This window comes from Danaus plexippus, chromosome 5, assembly GCF_018135715.1.
Source record: "Danaus plexippus chromosome 5, MEX_DaPlex, whole genome shotgun sequence".
NCBI lineage: Eukaryota > Metazoa > Arthropoda > Insecta > Lepidoptera > Nymphalidae > Danaus > Danaus plexippus.
The window spans coordinates 323,543-345,192 of record NC_083539.1 but is presented as its reverse complement, the minus strand read 5'-3'; the positions used below and the strand labels follow the sequence as shown (position 1 = coordinate 345,192).

The window sequence follows — 21,650 nt, the reverse complement described above, 5'->3', positions numbered from 1 at the left end:
AGTTAACCTGAAAAATGGAGTGAAGCTCACCCTGTAAACCCTGTAAATAAAGAAAACGAGTGTAAAAAGTGCCGTGAGGGTAGGTATAAACAAGAGAAGGAACAAAGACCTGCACATACATACATGAATATATAGATTTCGATATAATTCGTGAAAAACTTACAGATCAGAGATAGTTTCTGAAGTCAGTCTCGACTCAGTAGTTTAGTGTCCAAGTATACTGTCCTATCACTTTCAAAGTACACTTAGACACTTTTTTCCAAATAGAAAATTGAGTGCGTAATTCTTTCCAAATAGCGCACCGTAGACTCGCGAAGGATTCGTGAGACAAGTTCATACATTGTAAATCTATCTCAATATCATCTGATGTCTGATGTTTTGAGTTTGGTTTGAGAAAGAGGTTTTAATTAACTTAGAAAAGACGTCACATTTCCTCTGGTAGATCGACGGAAACTCATTTGTTCTCCGTCACTGGCTCGACTGACACAGTTGATAAGAAAACGCAATGTCACGCTTACACTAACTTCTCTATGGCCGTTTAGTAAATCATAAGTTATTTATTAAGCAATTTGTTCGATTCGGAAAAAATGAGACAAATGAAAGTGATGTTTGTACAATCTTAATGATACATCTTCAACTTTAGCGTAGAGCGTATTTTTCTATCCATACCTTGTATGTTGCGGGGTATTGCAGGGCTCTAAATCGCTTCCAACATAGTTAAATGTTTTATTAATTATGTTATTCCTTTATTCACATTCTCTCTCACTCTCCCACATACTCTCTCACTCTCCCACATACTCTCTCACTCTCCACACACTCTCTCACTCTCCCACATACTCTCTCACTCTCCCACATACTCTCTCACTCTCTCACAAGATCTCTTGATTTAGTTATGTCAAAATAATTAAATCAATAAAAATAACTGTTGCTGTTGCTACAGGGTGGTTTAAACCGTCTAACTAGTTAGTGTGTGAACGATGAAGCCTTTCTTAATTGATGATTACAAGAATTGTTATCATATTCTCCTGAAAACGAACATGACCGGAATCTGTATTATTTGAGACTAAAATTGAATGCCCTGTGGTATTTGCCATCACTTCATTAGGCTGTTAGTATCAGCGAGTTATAGTTCACTGACCATGTTGCTAACATAATTTCTACAGCAATTAGTTATTGAGTTTTGTGTTGAGTAATTTAAAAGAATTCACACCGCCCAGGAACACAACGTTAAAGTTTATAGTGCTCTAGATAAAAATATTTAGAATATTTGGCCTACGTATATTTGCTGTCATCACAATAACTTCATATTACAAGAATTGAGTTGAATCTGTATAACACGCAAGCGATCCATGCGCCATTTTGCGTATCGTTTGAATTCCGATACGTGACACCACCGCACGGACTGTTTATACTCAGGAGAACTACAAAAGTTCAACCTCATACCGCTGGAACTCCTACAACCTCAGACATGATATTCTTTTATAAACTGTCAGTCACAATATAATGTCCAATAATCCTCTAAGCGTTTAAATTCATTGTATCCCTATTATATATATGTCCTCATCAGAAACAGCCCAGACCAGCGCAGACAGCTCACATTTGAAACCTTCATATTACCTCCTTATGATCGTTTATCTACATTTAAGTCCAAGTTATTGTGTAACTTAAAAATCTAATAACATCCAACTTAACAATCAACTTATTGTAATAAAAAGTTAATTATTGTAATTAAAAAAATATATAAAAATATCGCCTAATATTTTTTCAGCTCTCGCAGATTTATAGTCACAAAAAAAGTAGATTAAAATAATATAGTAATATTAAACATCTTTTTTTATAAGGTAAACTCACGTCTTTTGTGAGGTCTCATCCGCACGAGAGCTAAATACCGTTGCGTTAAAACTAGGCGCTAATAACGCTTTCAATGTGATTGCTCTAACGAACGCTTGAAAAACACTCCTTTGCGGCTTTTGCTTCGGTGCGCTACGGTACTTTATAAATGTTTCTGCTTACTCATTAGCAATAACAATTTTTGCTCCTAGAAGAAGAAAAGAATCACAAGGTTTTCCAGGTACAGCTTCTGAATTAACAGAGATACAAAAAAGTACAGTGAGTGACTTTACGCTAAGAGTTGAGACCACAACAGGCGGTTTTTATTAGTTTCGAATATCAATACAGAGATGAAACTTCTAAGCCTTCAATGGATTCACCGTGCGAGTGCCGGGTCCATCGCGTTGCAGGGAGAGGAGCTTCAACAATCAACAGTGCCTGGGACTTGCGACCCAGGTTTAAGGATCTCCTATCTAACGTCCGTTAACCACTCATCTCCACCGTCCAGGCTCCTCTCTTTATCTAACCAAATTTGAAAGAACCTACCAGGGCTGCCTTCGAAGTACGTTCCAAGAATGAATTGATATTATTCTGGACAGGCCCAGTCTTTTAGTAGATTGTAGAGAGATTTTACCGTTATAACCTCTCACTCCCATTTCTACCGCGTACAAATCCACGACGAACCTATTTCGAGTGAGTTCGTTTGTGAGCTCGTAATATTTATTGAACTTGATGGCATGGTCTCTGGGGATGTTGTTTTCCCAAGGAACTGTAGGCCCCTCCTCCTAAAATTCGCGACTACATAAATATATCTGATCTGGAGGCCGACGCACAAATATCGTCTGGGATTTTGTATTGTTTCTCTTACGTATCCATCATTATAGTCCAATCCGCAGCCGCTTTAAGGATAGAGTAAGGCTTGACTTTTGTTTTTATAGCCCTAGTGCCTCTATCCACAAAAAATATCGATCGCTAGTTTTTGGTTATTTCCCTTTGCGCTCTGGCTACCGAAAGACTAACCGCTTCACGTATGATTTCCAGAACCCTATCGTGACGCCGCGAGTATTGACCGCTATCCAAGAGCGCTTTACATCCCACCAGCAAATGCTTAGCAGTTCCAACTGCCTTTCCACAGTTATAGCAAGTTTTTTCCTTTACCCAATTTTAGTAAATTACTCTGATCTGGGAGAGTCATTTGGAACGCATTAAGATAAAACTTTAGCAATTCTGAATCATGAATTAAGTTGCGCCATTTTAGTGCTAATCGGGATACAAAAATTTCCTATGTGTAACCACTCATTTCATGGATGTTATCAGTCTTGCCGAATAAAAGCCTTCAATATATCTGTATCTTCGACTTTCCTACTTGATCCTAACCCTACTCTGTTACTTTGTGCTCCCATCATAAACTGCTTATGGAATTGAAGTGGTGACTCTATCTCTGGGCATCTTTGTCTTGTGGGATTGAAGTTTAAAATTTGACGAATTTGACGAAATACTTTTGTTTGATTCAAACGTATTTATAACAAACGTCAGGAAAGCTCTCGTGTTATTGAGGCTCTACTTATCATTTAGTTATCCTTCTAACGATATCAACGTATGCCACATCCTTGTACTCACTACTCAGGTTGTGAGGCTGATTCCATAGAAGTGCACTCAACCTCTTAGTTAACTTACCTTACCCCACGCTGTAAGTCAATCACATCAATTGGATACATTTTAATGTTTTATAAATTCCTGAGTAGAATTTTATAATGGACGCGGTCGTGACATCATTTTTTTCACTTTTTCCTCATGAAAATTCCTTTGAAATTAGAAACTGAGACTTATTTCATTTATATATAAAGATATAGTTTTCAGTCCATTAAAGCTTAGATCTTTGAAAGGTCAGTCAACTCAATTGAAACAGTCTTCATCGTTCCGAGTCGAACATTGTTACCTAACTGTATAAAGTACAATACAGAGTAACAACTGTTATTACTCTCTATTGTGTTGTTAAATTACTATGAATTAGTAAAAAATATATAATACCTAGTTACCTACATGAAAAACATTTACATACTTAATTTGACTTGATACGTCTTAGAAGTACTCATAAATTCTAAGAGATGGCGCTAAAAATAGAATCAGTACAACGACATCTAGTTTGTTCGGTTGGCGTTATTTGACGATGGTTAAAAGAGAAACTAACTTCGATATTTAAATATCATAACAATCAGTTCAGCGTAACGTTTTTGCAGCAAAAATAGGTTTTGTGATTTCTAAAGAGCTTACTTTGTAAATAAAAAAATAACGTTATTTGAATAAAACTAATAGAATTAATTGACGAATAAATTAGTTTTTCAATAAAACAAAAGTACGACAGCTTCTTTCCGTGTTTAATACAAACTGTAACGAGTCCGTTTATATCCGGCGCTGGCACAAGAGTTTTAATCATTTAAAGGCGGTAGATCCTAGCTGTGGTCAAATTACTATAGCTCGACCGGGGAAGTACCACCCTCTCATAGATCAGCTTGAAGAAGCCTTTAACGGCTCCGTTTCGTCGATGATGAGTGAGGGAGACGGTTGTCCTTTCCCTCTCCCTCTTCCACAATCAAGGTTGGCAACGCATGCGCAACATCCCTCATGTTTCCACCTTTCCCATATTAAAAAAAACTCATTACGAAACGTTTTTTCTATATGTATTTGTTGCAGTATCAGTGCTATATATTATTGAAGCTCCTCAGTGGTAGTAGTTAGCGAAATGATATATATTGACTTGTATAGTAACCATATATGCGGGTGCAGGTTCAGGTGAAGGAAAACAATCAGTGTACAAAGAGTTACACATTTATTGTACATGATTAATAATTATCTATGTCCATGACAGCGACAGGGGTCTGTGAGACGCTCGTTCATATATAAATAAATATAAACATAAATATTTACAATATCCTCGGACAGGTAGAGGCCCCGCTTCCCTGACTCACTGACTCACCGACGCCTCGCTGATTCTGTAAGCATATTTATATTCAATTAATGCAGAGCTTCCCAAACTTATTTCATCTACTGCCCACTTTGAGAAAAAAATATGTGTCTATGTCTCTGTGCTATGTATGTGTGTGTGTGTCGCGGGTGTATTCCTGTACCTGTTCCCTAGTACAGCGGCGACGGCGGCGACCACGTCCCCGCGCTGCGGCAGAGCGAGCGTCTCTAGACTCCTGGTGTACGGCATTGGCACGTCGGCGCCGGTCACTCGCCACACGGGCGCGTCCAGCTCGAAGAACGACGGTGACTCCATCACACGAGCGCAGATCTCAGCTCCCACACCTGGGAACAAATATAACTTGAGCTCTCGGCGTGTGGAACACGGGACTATGTTACAGCTCTAACACTGGCGACTCGGGTCATCCATCCGCGGAGATGATCTCGGCGACGGAATATCTGATCTAGTCGAGGTTATTCTGTTCCATAGCCCAGTTGTATGTGGTGGGCTTTTCGTATCACAGATTTATCCTTCAAATTAATTTAATTTGTATAATTATTGTTGGAGCGGCGTCTATGTGGAGTTCCTATTATACAGTGACAAATCCCTGTGAGAATAGTAACCAGTGACTCACCAGACTGCGGCCAACCTTGCTCCAACGTGATGAGGTGATGTGTCTTGGCGATGGACTGAGCGATAGTCTGGAAGTCGAGCGGCCGGATGGAGCGGAGGTTGATGACCTCACACTCGATACCTAGAGAACGGGGGTGTCATCAACAGACCGGTGAGTGTGACATAATGGAGTACATATTAATTACTATTGCTTGTGTTATATTCTCTGACTTTAGTTGACTGAATGAAAACTTAAAAGAACAGTACAGTTTATATGCCTATGTGACATTCAACCCGTGAGGACGCTCTGTTTGTATATGCTTTATCATATGTTATATTAATATCCACCTTTCCCGGCCAGCTCATTGGCTGCATCCAACGCAGTGTGAGTCGCCTTCCCCGCACACACTATGGTGATATGATCTCCGGCTCTCTCCACCTTCGCTTTACCTTAAAAGTTACATTCACATATAAAAATATTAATTTATACATACATCACATACACACAGACAGTATTTTAGATAAATAGATATTTTTCTATACAGTGAGTTGTTTAATATATTTAGGACAGGATATTCAAATCGTTTTCTAAGGCCTGGAAACAATTTTTGGAAGAAGAAATCATATGGAATATATATATATATAGGTTAATATTGATTTAACCTCACCAATGGGTAATACGAAATCAGGCGACATGGCCTCATCGGACATGGGGAAGGGCACACCGTAGACAATCTCATCCTCCAGGAACACTACTGGATCAGGGTCTCGGATAGCAGCCTTCAACAGACCTGACACACACATGAGGCTATATCAAATGTATGAAGCTATTAGCTAGTGCAAGTACATAGTATGAGTTATATTATGACAGAATTGCATTCAAATTTGTTGTCATCTAACCTTTGGCGTCTTCCGAGGAGTACGGCATGAGCACCTTCAGGCCGGGCACACTGCTGTACCAAGCTGCGAAGCATTGCGAGTGCTGCGCCGCCACTCCCGCCGCCGCTCCGTTCGGTCCCCTGAACACTATCGGAACGGGTACAGCCCCGCTGACATGTAGAATGTCTTGGCCGCCGAGTTTATTATCTGAAATATATAGGATAAGATGAAGGGAATGAATTATGTAAGGAAGTGAATACATGAGGATCGTCGACCAATAATGTATGTTATAAGCTAATGTAACAGATACATGACATTTAGGTTGTTATCATCAGCATACAATATGGACTTTTCTGTGACGAGAACTTAAGACGATCCAGTCATAAAGGCAATTCATTATTATTCATAGATTCTGCTACTACAGGATATTTATTTTTTACTAATGAATATGTAAAGAGCATTACAATAACATACATCTGTGCGTGTGATTTATGGACTCATTACAAATGATTGACATAAGCGGATTATGAATTTGCAAATGCTAGAATATTAGCGCTTTGCTTCACTGATTAAGCCATTATGTCCTCAGTTATTGTATAAATGAATTTCCTACATTATATGTCCATTTATAATAATATATGCATGGTAAGGATAATTGCAGTGAACTTTTTCACATGTATTATTGTGGCTATATCCGTTAAATTTAATATTATTGATTATAGTGTACTGAAATTCATATAAATGGCGTTCTACTCACGTGATCTATGGCCTGCATGGCGAAATTGAATGTCATGAATTCACAGATAGGCCGCAGACCAGCAAAGGCAGCTCCGACTGCGATACCTGCAAAGCCAATCTCTGTGATCGGAGTGTCTACTACCCTCTTATCCCCATACTTCTTCCAAAGACCTCTGAAAACGAGTAGTATGAATTCATTTTATTTATGAACATATGTTTAAGCATAACGGTGAAGCAAAACAACTTGCAATACTGATAAGTAACATGCATCATTTATAATTAAGATTAAAGTGTAGTTGTTTAGTATTTTAAAGCCGGAAAAGATAGAAACTACTAATGAATGTGAGTTATAAAAAGATGTAAAATTTAATGATCATAACAGACTGTTTACTTATATTTGCCAAGTGTAAACAAGACATGTGTGATAAGATATAGTCACCGTATATATTTTAGGTCTCTCTAAATAATTATATAATTTTCAAAAAGTATTAATTCAAACACTCATGTAAACAATTTATTGGTTATGTAACATACAGTGAATTTTATCAAATGTTCGATTTCTTGTGGCGTTATGAAAAACAACATCTCTTTGAAAAATTAAATTGTAATCAACAGACATATAATATTTTAGTAGTCTAAACTAACCTGGTAACTTTGTATGCGCCGTCGTATTGGGCTACTTCTTCACCTAGAATGAACACTTTTTCGTCTCTCTCCATTTCTTCATCAATTGCCTGTTTTAAAGCATCACGAACAGGGACCATGTTCGCTGATAATGTCTTTGATGTTGAAAAGTTTCGCCGGGAAAGTCTTGCAAAAAGCCCATTTAAAAGCACTGACGATTTTAACGCCATTTTTACAGTTGTAATATTACAAGTGGGAAATAAATGATAGCACTCTTATTAGGCTTATTCAAAGCCTTTTTGGACTAATATGATAATATTAATGATATATATTTCTGTAAAATATGGTGTTAGAACCGAGTAAACGGCAAGAAGAAGGTTTAAGGATGAATGGAGGTCGAAGACAATTTGAAATAGCTGACAAACTTGACTTTGACGTTTGTAATGTTGCTCTATTAAAATATATTATTGCATTAATTGTTAAATTTAATATAATTTTTTTAACTACTAGAATTTTTACTACTTTAATATAGTGTTTGTTGGAATTATTTTACCATAAAACGATATATAATTTACTTCATTATATTAAGATTATTAAGTCGTTGATATATATTTTATCATTGTTAAATGACTAATGTTAAAAAGGGTTTTTATAAAACCAATACTATGTGCCATGACTTTTACGGGTTATAATTTATATTCATATGATCTCCGGTCAGTTAATTATTAATAATATTTGAAAACAATATTTAAACAGGATATTTACATATCATAGAAATATTAAATGAATGTGATTACTAAATATAATTTGTAAAACTTGTAAATTGAAATAAGTTGGTCAGTGCGCCCTTGACCTATATTTTAAGGATCGTATCGGCAAAGTATTTCAAATTTTATTAGTTGCTCGCAAAATTAAACCGTTTCCCCATCCGACCCGACCGATGTTTATTTTATGTTATCCCGAGAGAGGATGTTCAGATATAAAAGAACAAAGGTCTTTGGTTTTTGATGAAGTTCTTATAGTAATGAAGAGATCTAATGACTACCATTTCAATTTAAAGTTCAAAGTCTAAATTAGGGTTAATAACCGAAGCTATTCTTATTAATGATTATCATCTCTCCATCGTCTAACGTAATGTTATTCGTGTTTATTATTTGAATGTTTAAAGCATTTTTAAAGTCCTTGCAGAAATCGTCCTATAAATTAGTCTTTTTCAGTGGAGTCGGTTGTCATTATGGTTCGTTTTAAACAAAAGAAGTAACATTCTTCGCGTTATTCACGTTCATGACAACATGATCATGACCACATGACTTGTTTCAAAACAATAGTGATTGTATGGAAATCGTTGGTGTATTTCTTGTTCCTACTTACGTTCGTTAAGATTTGATCACAATAATTTTTACTTTATATAAGATTCCGAATTTTTTTAAACATGGACAGAATTAATAACTATTAGAAAACCAAAACATAGGGAAGACTACAGCTTAGAACATTACAGCATTATAAAGTTTAAATATCTGTTAAAACAGGGAAAACAATAAAAGCCAAATTATACCGTCTTGTAATCCGCGTAGAAACTATTTGTTTTTTAATTTATTGATTATATTACTTTAAATAAAGCATCAACTTAAGTATTAGTCATCATCCATAAGTCTGTTTATTAAATGACTAAAAATAAAATCTACTCCTAAAACGCACCGAAGTTAAAAATTATATATTACATACGAATTAAAGACTTGAAAAAAAAAACACAAAAAAGCCTTAAAAACATCTGTGTCTTCAACTCATTATATCAAATTCATTCACTCATTATATTTTCTAAAAACACAAAGTAATAGGCGATACAAGGCTTTATTGACAGCATGAGACCTCTTCTATAAAGTAGGATTGAGCTTGACTTGATAAACAGGTTCTTGAATCATACATTTTAGAATATCGATTACGATGAGCAAGTTTTATAATTTTATTAAGAAACTAGTCTAAAACCCACATAAGTATTTAAATAAATAATAAATCAAATTAACGAAGATGCGGGCATAATCCAAAATCCATCACACAGAGACTGGTAAACACTATCGAATAAGCGGGCAGTAATCAGAAATTTAACATATATACATTATAAGATACATTGTGGAGGATTTAAAAATAATCATTATTAGTTGTTTCAATAAAAATACAAAAAACGAACCTTCAAGCTTACTAACGGCCGCTCTTTAAAAATATCCTTTTACTCATCTTTCTACAAGTTTTATAACAATAAGATGCACGAAATAATCTTAATATCACCCGCCATGGCCTCCAGCGTCACACTGTGCGTGCGCCATCTATTGTCATCCACAGACAACTTATACAGGGGCAGCAGATTTTAATTCATGAAAGTCATTTTGTCTCATATGTTTTTTGAAACTATAAGATTATTTGACTTAATCACATACAAAAGTTGTTGTGGCATGGAGGTTCAAGGCCCGCCTCTCAGTCATGCGGGGGCGAGTTCGAAATCTGGGAAGTACCAATGTGATTTTTCCGAGTTATATATAATTTCTAATAGTATGGAAATACCACTGACAGACGTTCAAGGAAGACATCATGAGAAAACTTGGATTTATAATTTCAAATCATAAGTTTGAAGTCAAGCAAGCAATCTTGAGCAAGCGTGGTGATTAATGCTCTAACCTTCTCCATGTGAAAAGAGGCCTTTGCCGAGCAATAGGCTGATGATGAAACACGAAAGTTTTGTAAATAAAATTTAATTGTAACACCATCTTTTTTAGTTCATATTTTACCATCAACTTATAAAAATTTTGTTCGAACGTCATAATATTATATCAACTAATATTAAACATGGGAACGTTGGTGATTTGGTTATTCACGTAAATTATACTGAATAGATTTTAATGAAAATTTTCAAAAATGTTGCTCAGATATCAGACTCGGGAAGCGTTTCGTTCTTTGATTCCCTGTAAGAAGCCTAGTTGTAGTTTAAACTTTTGTTTGTTTCATGAGAACTTAACCTTTTTGCTTATCTTGTACGATGTAAGCTCGCATCAATTCATAAACAAAGTATGCAAGACAATTAAAGTCTTAATGATTCAAGGGCTTTGCTTGAATTATATATATATATTACTTTTATTTAAGGGACGTTTCGGTTACTTTGCAGCTGCCGTGATCACGTACAGACGAGATGTGCTTTAATTCACTAAGATTAATAAATTCGAAGCTTTGAAAATAATCATCAAAATTGCAAAAAAATATACCCACAGATCTCATATCCGATGTTACTATAGAAATGTCGGAAATTGTAACGTCATTTGAGTTAGAGGATGAGTGATGGGACACAGCTGAAGTAGGCACGTGAGACGCTCTCGGGGTTACTGGAGGTTGTTTGGAACAAAATACACGGAACAGCAGCTTCACCACAAGCTTGAGACATCACAATAAATACGGAACGTTTATCCTTTATGTAAAAAAACTTCACAGATGATAATATCTACTTGAGAGTATGATAGAGAAACTGAAAACGGTTTATACGTAGTCTTGCAAAGATTACTCGAAATGAGGGTACAGATTAAATAGAATGACATATTGTTAGTGTTTTATACAGGTTTAGTATTTAAATTAGATTATATATACTAGAAGAGAGGCAGACGGATTTGAGTTAATATGTAATTATAAAGTAGTGAGAAAAAAATAAGTATTTATTATGAATTAAAGATTAAGTTTTCTATATTATTTATAAATAAAACTTTAATTGTTATAAACTCATAATAATTCTTAAATTAATTTAAAGTAACAAAAAACGCTGACATCTAAATATATTTTATGCAAAATGTTCTCCGTTAAATCTATTTTTGGAAGTGTCAGGAGATAAATAAGTAGCGATCGGGTCATCGACCCTGCGTTTGTGTGTAACGTTGATGGGAACGTATTTGACAACATTTTCATATTTGAGTTATAAGAAAGACAAAACATCCGTAAGAATAACACCGAGCAGTGTTCCCAGACCTTATAGTTGTGTCAACCGATTTCTATAAATTTGTATGCGTAAATTGTTTTACTGATGAAAGCGTCTTTTACCTACATAATATTTTTGTGTGGCAAGACTTGAAATCAGTGAAAAGTTATAAATAATAAAGTATTAGTCACATGAAAGTAATGTCAAACCATATTAAAAATATATAATTCAAGTTTTATATTTACGATGAACAATTTTTATTTGTATATATTCTTTCGGTTCCGTCTTTAATGCTTAGATATGTCACTGTTTTGTATCTAAAAATTTTACTCAACTCTGTGGCTGTGCATTTCAATCGACAGTTAGAGCTGAGGTGCCAGACGTTTCGCAAACTGATGTAAACATGCGCCCAGAACGGTTCCTTTAGCACATCAATTATCTGTCTGCAGACGAGATTAGTTTTAAGCTAAATTATTAATTCAATGTAACCTTTACCACTCCTGTACATCTGATAGACGTCTAAACATCCGCTGAAATTTTGATTGAGAGTAAACCGTCTGAAAATCGTAGTAGTCATGGTTTTTACGCTTAAAGTGAATCTTTACGATATCTCTATTTTTTTGTCTGTCTATCGCATGTTTCATTACAGCCGACCGCGCTGAAAAGGAAAGTAAAGGATGTTCGCAATAAATATTCTGCTCGATTCATAAAATGTTTCTTTCGTCTTATGATTGTGTTTTTGTTTATTTCCCAAATAATTAATTTTCTAGATGATGATCGATTTATGAACATTCAAATAACAATTACAATCATTTATATTAACAAACTATGTGCTAACATTGCTTTGAACTTTGTTATTGTTCCTGTTTAGTAAAGAAATAATTTTTTTAACAACATGACAATTTATTTCCTTCGACAAAAGCTGACAAGAAATAAACGTAAAAATTCAAGTACTATAAACTATAGTGAGACATTTTTCTCATCCATCCTCGAATACTTATTTAACATTTTCTTACAAGTGAATATAAGATAATTCTCATAAGTCCCAAATTATTGGTCGAATAAATTAAAAATTCCGTTATTACGACCCCCCCCCCCCCATGGAGGTCGCGAACAACGCTCCAGCTTTACGAGCAGTCGAGACGCACCACTTAAAATAATACACCGAATTTTGTTACACAGAATATTGCAATATTTAGTATGAGAGGGAAGAATTACTTAGGTCTTGGAGCACGCTGGCAGGACCAGTGTTGCTTGGTCTCTGTGGTAGTGCCTGTACTACATTCGAGGATAACCAATTTTGTTGGCATTTTATTGAAGGTTGTATGTTAATCGGATTCACGCGCCCTTCTTACTAAAAGTTACTGATTTGTGTTGTTTCTAAATATAGGAAATTTGTTAAGCCTCCTTACAGTCAAAGATCTGGTTTATCGTGTTAAGGTAACCTTTTACCTCACAGTATCAATTATTTGAAGACTTTTTCTTATTTCGATCATGTGTGTTTATGTTCTACCTTACAAACTCTGTGTTTTATTTCTGTTTTAAAATAACATAAGACTTACTTTTTCTTTCATTTCACTTACTAAAGAAGATTTCTTTTCATTAAATCCATTTATAAAACTGTCATTAAACTTTATTTAGGTATTAATATAACGATGGAGGCGTTAAGCTATTATGAGGCGTACGGAGTCTTTGACTTTACGAGACATTTTATTAGTGATTTGTGACATTTTATTTCGTTCCTTAATAATTCTTTTATTTTGGACTTTCCAAACATATTTATCATCTACACTTTTTTGTTTATTTTTTATACATTGTAAGTTCCACTGTCCAGAAACCTGGTTTATTGAATCAATATGTCGTTTGTGGAAAAAGTATGACATTTGTTCTCAGCCAACCAACTCAATCAACTCTGTTGTTTTGGTTCTGTAAATTTTTCGTGAGGAATAAAGAAAGTGAAATACGGTCTGAAGAGGAGGTGTCCGTGTCGATGACGATACTAGACTAGTAGCGTTTTTTGCTGACGATATATAAAGTGTCTGGCTAAAAATTCAGCGAACAAAAGGTGTGTGTCAGTATTCATGTGAAATTGTTTACAATACTTCCTAAAACATACGTAAAAACAAACCTCAGATTGTAAGCCAAGTTAGTACAATATTTACTTACCTATAACACCCTCTACCTGAGAATTGACCGTCGATATAAGCTAGCAGATATGTTTAAGTTTACTGTACACACTAATATTATTCTATTATAAATGTTTTGTTTATCAGAAAATAAGTAAGGTCATGGTCAAAGAGTCTTTCGACTTACTTTTATTGATTTCAATAATGATTATAGTCATCATACAGTTTGGACCACATCTGCTTGATCTCTCACACTTCTTGATAACGGCCCATAGCGATACACTTTTTAAAAAATTACTGGCGCTGTTGACATGGCTATGAGCAGAAGAAAACTTGGAATTATTCTATTAGACCTATTATTATTCTACAGGTGGTAGAGACTAGTTGTGGTCAAGTAACAACAGATCGAACATGGGCTGGCTCAACCGGGGTGGTACCACCCTGTCACAGGACACCGGCGAGAAGTTGTCTTAAATGGCTGCGTTTGGTCCGATGAGTGAGAGAGCCGGTTGTCCTTTGCCTGTTGCTACCCTTTCCAGTCGTTTCCTTATTCCCACCCCTCCCTCTTCTTAAACGAGCAAGGTTGGCGACGCATCCACAACAGAGATGTTGCGGATGTCCATGGACGTCGGTGACTGCTGCCCACCAAGTAGGCCGTCTGCTCGTTTGCCACCTTTTACATAAAAAAAAAAGTATAAGACATATATTTGCAGGAAATTGATATGAATGATAGATTTCTTCAACCAGATTCCTTGATAGTCTTATTGTATCTGGTTAAATATTGTTCTGAATATATTAAGTAGTTGTTAATTAGAGTGTAATATAAGAGTGACAGAGGAAAAGTACGATAACTTAAACATGTATTGTAGAATGGAAGATCTAAGGTCATACCCTGGGATATGAAATAACGATACAAAGATATTTCACAGAACTACAGACGAGAGATATTTAGTGTTATAAATAATTAAAACAAGTAAAAATGAAAAAAAAAATCAATATAATATTATTTATGATTCATTTATTTACTCGTATAATATCGTGGTGAAAAGCTTTACTTCATTTTCATGCATACAAAAGACACATTATTTATTGTGTTACAAGTTTAACTAAAGGTTAATAGATATATATTTTCCATCCAACAGCCACCGAATGTCGGTAAACCCTATGTTACAATTTCAATACTAATTTGGAGAGTGCGACGACCCGGCCGATATTCAAATATTATGATCCGTGGGCCATTGAGTTAAGGTTCAAATTGATGAAAATAAATAAATTTTGTGAAATTAAATGTAAATCACAGAGATATATTAAATAAAGTATGTCATAAGAGACGCACGCACTTTAAAACCTGACTGTTAAATGACATCTTTTGTTTCGAGGAAGTTGATCTGACTTTCATTACCAATCCACACGTATTACATCATATTTGTTCTCGTTTTAATCTGATCCTGTAAAATGTGTTCTTAACGTAAACAGTATTTCTTCAGTATTTGTAAACAGTAAACGAATGTATCAAGGAACAGTATGGACAACTCCGTGTTAAAGTTGCTCCAAGGTTCTCGCTTTACAGACTTGTTATAATAATATTGATGGCATCCCAGTTGTTAACATCTAAGAATAGTTTGTTCAAACGTAAACAAACTATTCATACTATATTTGAATTATATGCATTAAAAATTTAATGATTCTACACTAGAAGTCCTCATATTTTCTATTGATTCTTGTCATAAAAATTTGCCATATTTGATATAAGTCGTATCGAGATCTTACAACGCGTTTTTTTTAATTTAAATATAAAAATTACTCGCTCGTTAATATCTCAGCATCACTATTAGTAACGTCTTGAAGGTATTGGATGACCATACGTGTAACGTGTCGGCGACATGGTTGATTACAATAAGCATAAGAAGTAACACAACCAACTTCTATAACGAGCCATCGATTAGTGGAAGATTGATGGAAATCGGTTGAGATTTTAATCGAATATAGAGTGACAATGTGGGACGAGATGGAAATGTTAACTATGTGTATGTATTCCAGTAAAGACGCTACACGACATTGACACCGAGGATCGTCGTTCATTATCCGGAGTAATAAAACCGACGTATTGTGATCGCCCTACTTCATATATGATTATGAAAATTACATTAATTATGAATTAGGTAACGATGTCGTAGTTCACGATGTTTGCGATAAAATAAAATACTCTAAAAAAAATATCTGACATTTGTCATATGGACCAATAAATATAAGCGAGCGCTATTCTCGTACATACCTACATATACGTAATCAGATAAATTTCCAAATCTCAAATTAAGATTAATACAAAAAGTATTAATAACCATTGGTCGTTTTTAAAACAATCTCTATCTCTGAAGTGCTACTACAATAATCTGTAAGGAATAACTGGTGAAGTGAATATATATAAATTCAGAGAAAAATTGTCATACGCAATCAGTGTCACATAATAACCATTTAAAAAAGGCTTAGCAAATATGATTGAAAATATATTTGCTAAGCCTTTAACGTACGATAAAGTTCAATGAACATCTTTCTCTTTTTACTCTTCAGTCTTTATTAAATATTTTTTTCTTGTTCAGTGCTAAGGTAGTACCCTTTCACAGAACATTATTTTCAATAGGAAATTATTTTAATGTTATTGTTTTTATGAAAAAATTGGTCGAAAGTCCTATTTTAGATGCAGACACTACGTGAAGTTGCTCTATATACGGGGGAACGGGCCGTAGTGCACACGCCAGCTTTCAACGCGGATACTTCGTGGTTTTGTCTCCAGTGATTGCGCCGACTGTTCACCAAAATTCAAGATTATGTTCCAGTAAACTCATAATATAGATAGAGATGAATTAACGACAGTGTAGTATCGCCGACATGACTAAAAATATAATTTCGATTTAACTACGAGATTTTTTTAAATTTAGGAATAATTAAATGTTATCATTTTAAACGGCTACATGCGAAAATATTAGGTAACATTATGAGAAAAATATACAAGGAGTACTTTTTAATAATTAGTAAACAATGAGTCCCTTCTTAAATAGATTTTTATAGATTCTGCAAGTAAATAACATTATTTTCTTTAATGTATCATAAGTTTACATGACCTTACAACAAGTTCTTGCCGAAACAGCAGTTTTCGCTGCATCAGCTACACAGCTTTGTTATGTAAATTGTTTATGTTAAAAGTTATCTCAATGTATCAGGTATCGGATGTTGGTTCAGGGTTATGAAGACTAACAACACAGCCTGGCGTCACATCAGCGTGATCTGCCATAAACTTTATTGCATCCTTGATTTTGGGTCATTCTTACGTGTTCGTATGACACTGTTATAACTCCTATTACTACGGCATAAAGGGTGTTTTTCCTTTAAGTCTGTCGGGTAATAAAGGAATGCCCTTGATCGAGCCTGGTTAATATATTAGCTCATTGATTAGCCGAGATGTTCTGGTTTCGTGGAGATCTCAAGGCATTCCTCTAACAGTTTAATGCGAGTAAAACCAATTTCTTATGTTTAGATTAAAGTTTTATAATAGTTTTATAAAGATAATATTTTGAATTTGATTTTGACCATATAAGAGTCTCGTTTATTTATTCTTTGTACATAAAAAATAAGATTGCTTCTCATCTCACCGCTTATTACAGATAACTTAAATTAAGTCATATATTCTGTGAAGTGAAAAAAGTGAGGCGAAGGGAAAGTTGTTTAGTTAATTATTAAGAATATATCAAATACAATCCTTGCTTTATATTATTCCATTGAGTTGAAAACAAAGATTGCGTGCGAATATTTTATCTAAAAATGTAGGAGATCCATAAAATATATGTATTATTAATATTATCCCGAGTAAAATTTGAAAAAAATTGTCGCTTGGAATGTTTTCTGTCACTTTGTCAATGGAAAGAAATACTTTTTATTAATCAGGAAAACAAATGATTGGACTATAAAATTCAATTCCAAATCTAAGTTTATTTTGAATTTAAAAAGCAGTATTTTTATGATATATTTATATGCAAGTATATAACAATATTTCCCTACAATTCTTCGGTAATATGTTAATATATATTTTATCCTACCCTGCACAATATGATATATTTGAATACTATATGTGTTTCCTCAATATGACCTCTGTTAACTTTTATTAGTTTAACCCGTATCAACTCCTGTCTAGATGAACTCTTTCTGCAACTATAAAATAGACAGCCATCAGATATATTCAAATTTTCAATGAGAATGCCATCAGTTGTGGCTGTGATTAAAATGCATGAAATGCTAACCTTCTCCCGGATGCGATCGCTCGGCCTTCCGACTTACTGGAAATATAGAATATAAATTTAAACAGAGCAATTTAAATCTTATGATGAGCGAATAAGGGTGATGATAGACGAAAAATGTAACATTTATTGGGCACCAAAAATGCACATGCGTGGGATCTACGGGCCTACGTCGTAGAGGGTCTACGTTCAGACGGCGCTCGACCGCCGCACGAGCCGGACGTAGACCCGCTACGTTCCCCGCATACAACATACTTCGGAACTTTTAGTACTTTTCTAACTAAAATATTTCGCGCGTGGACTATGACGACTTGAGAGAATATGGCGCCTTTAAGAGTGTTGAGTGACTTCACGGATGACTTTCAGAACTTTTCCACACAACATCCGGGGAAACATCATTTCAGGCACAGGAATCATTCGCGGGATCATGCGAGGAATCATTTTGTGGACGTCATGTCCAATTCAATAATGGAAGTCATCAATACTAAACTGGTTCCTGAGAACAGCGTGCTCCCAGACCTGGAGCCATTGTCCACCCACATGGACGAGAGACACTCTCTGCTCCTTAATATAACTATGAACAGGTCAGACTTGGGCCTGGAGAGCGAGTTCATGTACCGCCACAGCGGCGCCATGACCGCGGTTTACTGTATCGCCTACCTGCTCGTCTTCGTCGTTGGCCTGGTGGGGAATTGCTTCGTGATCGCCGTGGTCTACCGCTCTCCTCGCATGAGGACCGTCACCAACTTCTTCATCGTCAACCTGGCTGTCGCAGATATTTTGGTCATAGTCTTCTGTCTCCCCGCTACGCTGATGTCCAACATATTTGTCCGTGAGTATTTCATCTAGAGGTCCTTACCGGCCTGATTATTTTTCTTTGTAAGCTTAGCCGAGGGCTTATTTCGTGTGCATGTTTTATTCATGGCCATCAGGTTTTTACAGAACATGATCGACGAGTTAAGATGTTAATGCAATTACTAATATTTTTGAATTTAAATTGTTAATTTAATTAGTTGAGTCGCCGCAGTGTGAATAATTTGCAATTAGTTTAATCGTATATAAATATATTTCTACAGCAATTTATCAAATATTTTATGCACAAAAATTTTCTTTTACTCACTTAATGTATTATATACATATGTTATAAAATTGTATGAGTAAATAACTTTGGAATGTGAGTTTCAGAGTTATTTTTTTCATAGATTACCAAGTCTGTCGAGGGCATTTTTCTCCGGTTTTAAAACCTTATCTATTTTAAGCTGAAAGACCTGTGAATTTCCTTTTTGTGGAAGCTTTAATAAATATTATTTTAATGTGATTTTTCTGTGCCATGAGTTGTTGACAACGCATCACTATATATTGTATTAATGGATAACGTTTGGATATATTTTTAGTAGCTCAATTTAATATACGTATGAAGGTTTCTTTGGAACACATGTTTATAACACTATTACTAAGAATTCAGACATATCTGTCATGAAAGGCATATCTGTTATCAAAGACGTATTGGATCCTGTAAATTAATGTTGTCTGAGTATAAGTTTAACAAATTCATAATGTGTTTAATGTAAACATCGTGCCTGTGTGTAGCGTTGATAGAATGTTGATCGGTCTCTTATCTCTCACACTTACTCCCATATTGTATTTACGATGTCTCGAGGCCCTCAATATCTTCACATTGTAAGTCGAACATGGAATAAATTGTCTGGATAAAGTCACGTTTATTGTTTAGAGATCACTTTTAAGTAAACAATTTGTGCGATCAGTAGAATGAATATATTATGAATTAATACTTCAGTCGCTATAAACCAACGAATTGACAACCTTAACAGCGTCTCGTAACGTTCTTGTGGTTTAAAATTAAAGTCATTAAAAAAAAACACATTTAGTTTACATTGGGTTGCATTAAACAGGCCAAGGTGAGCTTCATATACCTCTATGGTATAAACTTATATTTCTTTTGACTTAGTTTAGTTATTCAAAAGAATTAATTTATAAACATTATCTCGCTTGCATGTAAAATTGTCTTGACGAATGATCCGTGATAATGTTGATTTGGGTGTGGTTTGTTATTTAATCACGTCTTATTTATTGTGTGACATGTAATGCAAAGGTTACTGTAACCTGGGATTGGACTATAGCTGCACCTTATGCTGAAAAATAATCATTGATAGCTGAACGATATTACTCAAGAACAGTCAAAGTAGCTATTATTGAGGTTACAGAAACCAATAGAACTTTTTCGGTTTCCAATGTTATGTTATATTGTGTTTCATATATATAATTCTTCTAGCATAATCTACTGATTACAATTTCTTAAGCAAACTCTGAAATAGGCACCTTAGAAAGCAAGAGAATACGTTTTATAGAAAGCTCATTGGAACGTTCAAATATGGTAACACAGGCTGATGTTAGTTTTATAACTAGTTAAAGTCGCTGTTTTCAATTATGATAAACTTTGAGGAACACTCGTGCGGACACAAGTTCATGAAACAATTTGATTGAGAATGACGTCTGCTAATTAGCTGGTAGAGTACTTGTTTCACATAGAATGGAAACTTATGTCGCTAGTGCTGGTTATAATATATAACGTACGATGTGAAGCAACCTTCCACCAATTAATGTTTTATTGTTCATTAATATATAATATACATATAGGTGTATGTGTCGCATAAACAGCAACATTGTACAAAACACGCCTTTGCAGCCGCTTAAGTGAAGCTTTCACAAAGAGTGTTTTATATTAAGGGCTAGTTATTTGAGGCTCGTTTTATCTCATACATTGGACATGCATATACTTTATTAATATATATATTTGTTGTGAAAAAATGAGTGAATTATATTTGTTTAATATAAATCAGGAGTTTTTGACAGTTTTTCATGCATACATTTCATAAATTTAGAAGATAGGTATAAAATTGGGAGAAAATTAAAAAATTTACGTTTTTAGGTTTTTTTATTATTACTAATATTCAAGTTATTCAATGATATAAAGTAGGAACTTGTAAAGAAAAATCTGTTTTCAATAAACAGGTCGCTTCTATAAATCTTTAAGTAAGGACTATCGGATCATTTTGCAAGTATGCGATATATAAACTCAACCTCGAGCTAAATAATAGTTGGAATAATTAAATTACCTGAACGTCTCAATTCCCGGAACGCTTGAAATAGCTTAACTGCTCCGTTAGAGAGTTTCTGATTGTTGACAAATGGCTTTCGATAGTTGAGCAGAGTTCGCCAAGTCGAGGCGATACAGCCTTGAGTTAATACGAGACCGGAAAAAACTTACATCATTATAACATTCAGGAATAACGGACATTAATAAAATGTAGGAAAAATAATTTATCAAAAACTTCCTGTAAAACTTTTCATAAGTAAGATGTGAAGTAACATTTACACCAGAACTCGTTTCTACGTCCGCTCCATAAAAAACCTACCCCATAGACCGCGGTCACTTGGAAAACGTGACGCTTTACTTCACTCTATTAGAGTCGCGATAAAAAGCAGGTAGAGTTCATTGAAGAAGCCAATGATACCCAGTTACGTGACAATAATAAACTTTAAGTAAGAGTCATAAATGCATTATATGTTACTGACTCCTATAAATAAACTCGTGAACTACGATAACTAAC

The 21,650-nt window shown here is 34.7% G+C and overlaps 3 protein-coding genes across 3 annotated transcripts in view; 2 read left to right on the top strand and 1 right to left on the bottom strand.

Moving 5' to 3' along the window:
• Positions 1 to 21,650, top strand: part of LOC116769217 (uncharacterized) — a 324,623-nt gene that overhangs the window by 197,573 nt on the left and 105,400 nt on the right. The window lies entirely within an intron of this gene.
• Positions 4,644 to 8,066, bottom strand: LOC133320636 (pyruvate dehydrogenase E1 component subunit beta, mitochondrial-like). The gene is given in 9 exon segments (XM_061529274.1): positions 4,644 to 4,823; positions 4,959 to 5,139; positions 5,430 to 5,549; positions 5,756 to 5,857; positions 6,076 to 6,198; positions 6,308 to 6,457; positions 6,460 to 6,493; positions 7,044 to 7,197; positions 7,670 to 8,066. Coding segments are annotated over 9 exon segments (1,101 nt in total). The 5' UTR covers positions 7,879 to 8,066; the 3' UTR covers positions 4,644 to 4,795.
• The window catches only part of LOC116769126 (neuropeptide SIFamide receptor), a 55,278-nt gene continuing 51,967 nt past the window's right edge, over positions 18,340 to 21,650 (top strand). The window contains exon 1 of the mRNA XM_032660152.2: positions 18,340 to 18,850. Within this exon, the coding sequence (XP_032516043.1) occupies positions 18,340 to 18,850 (511 nt within the window). The remainder of the gene's footprint in view (positions 18,851 to 21,650) is intronic.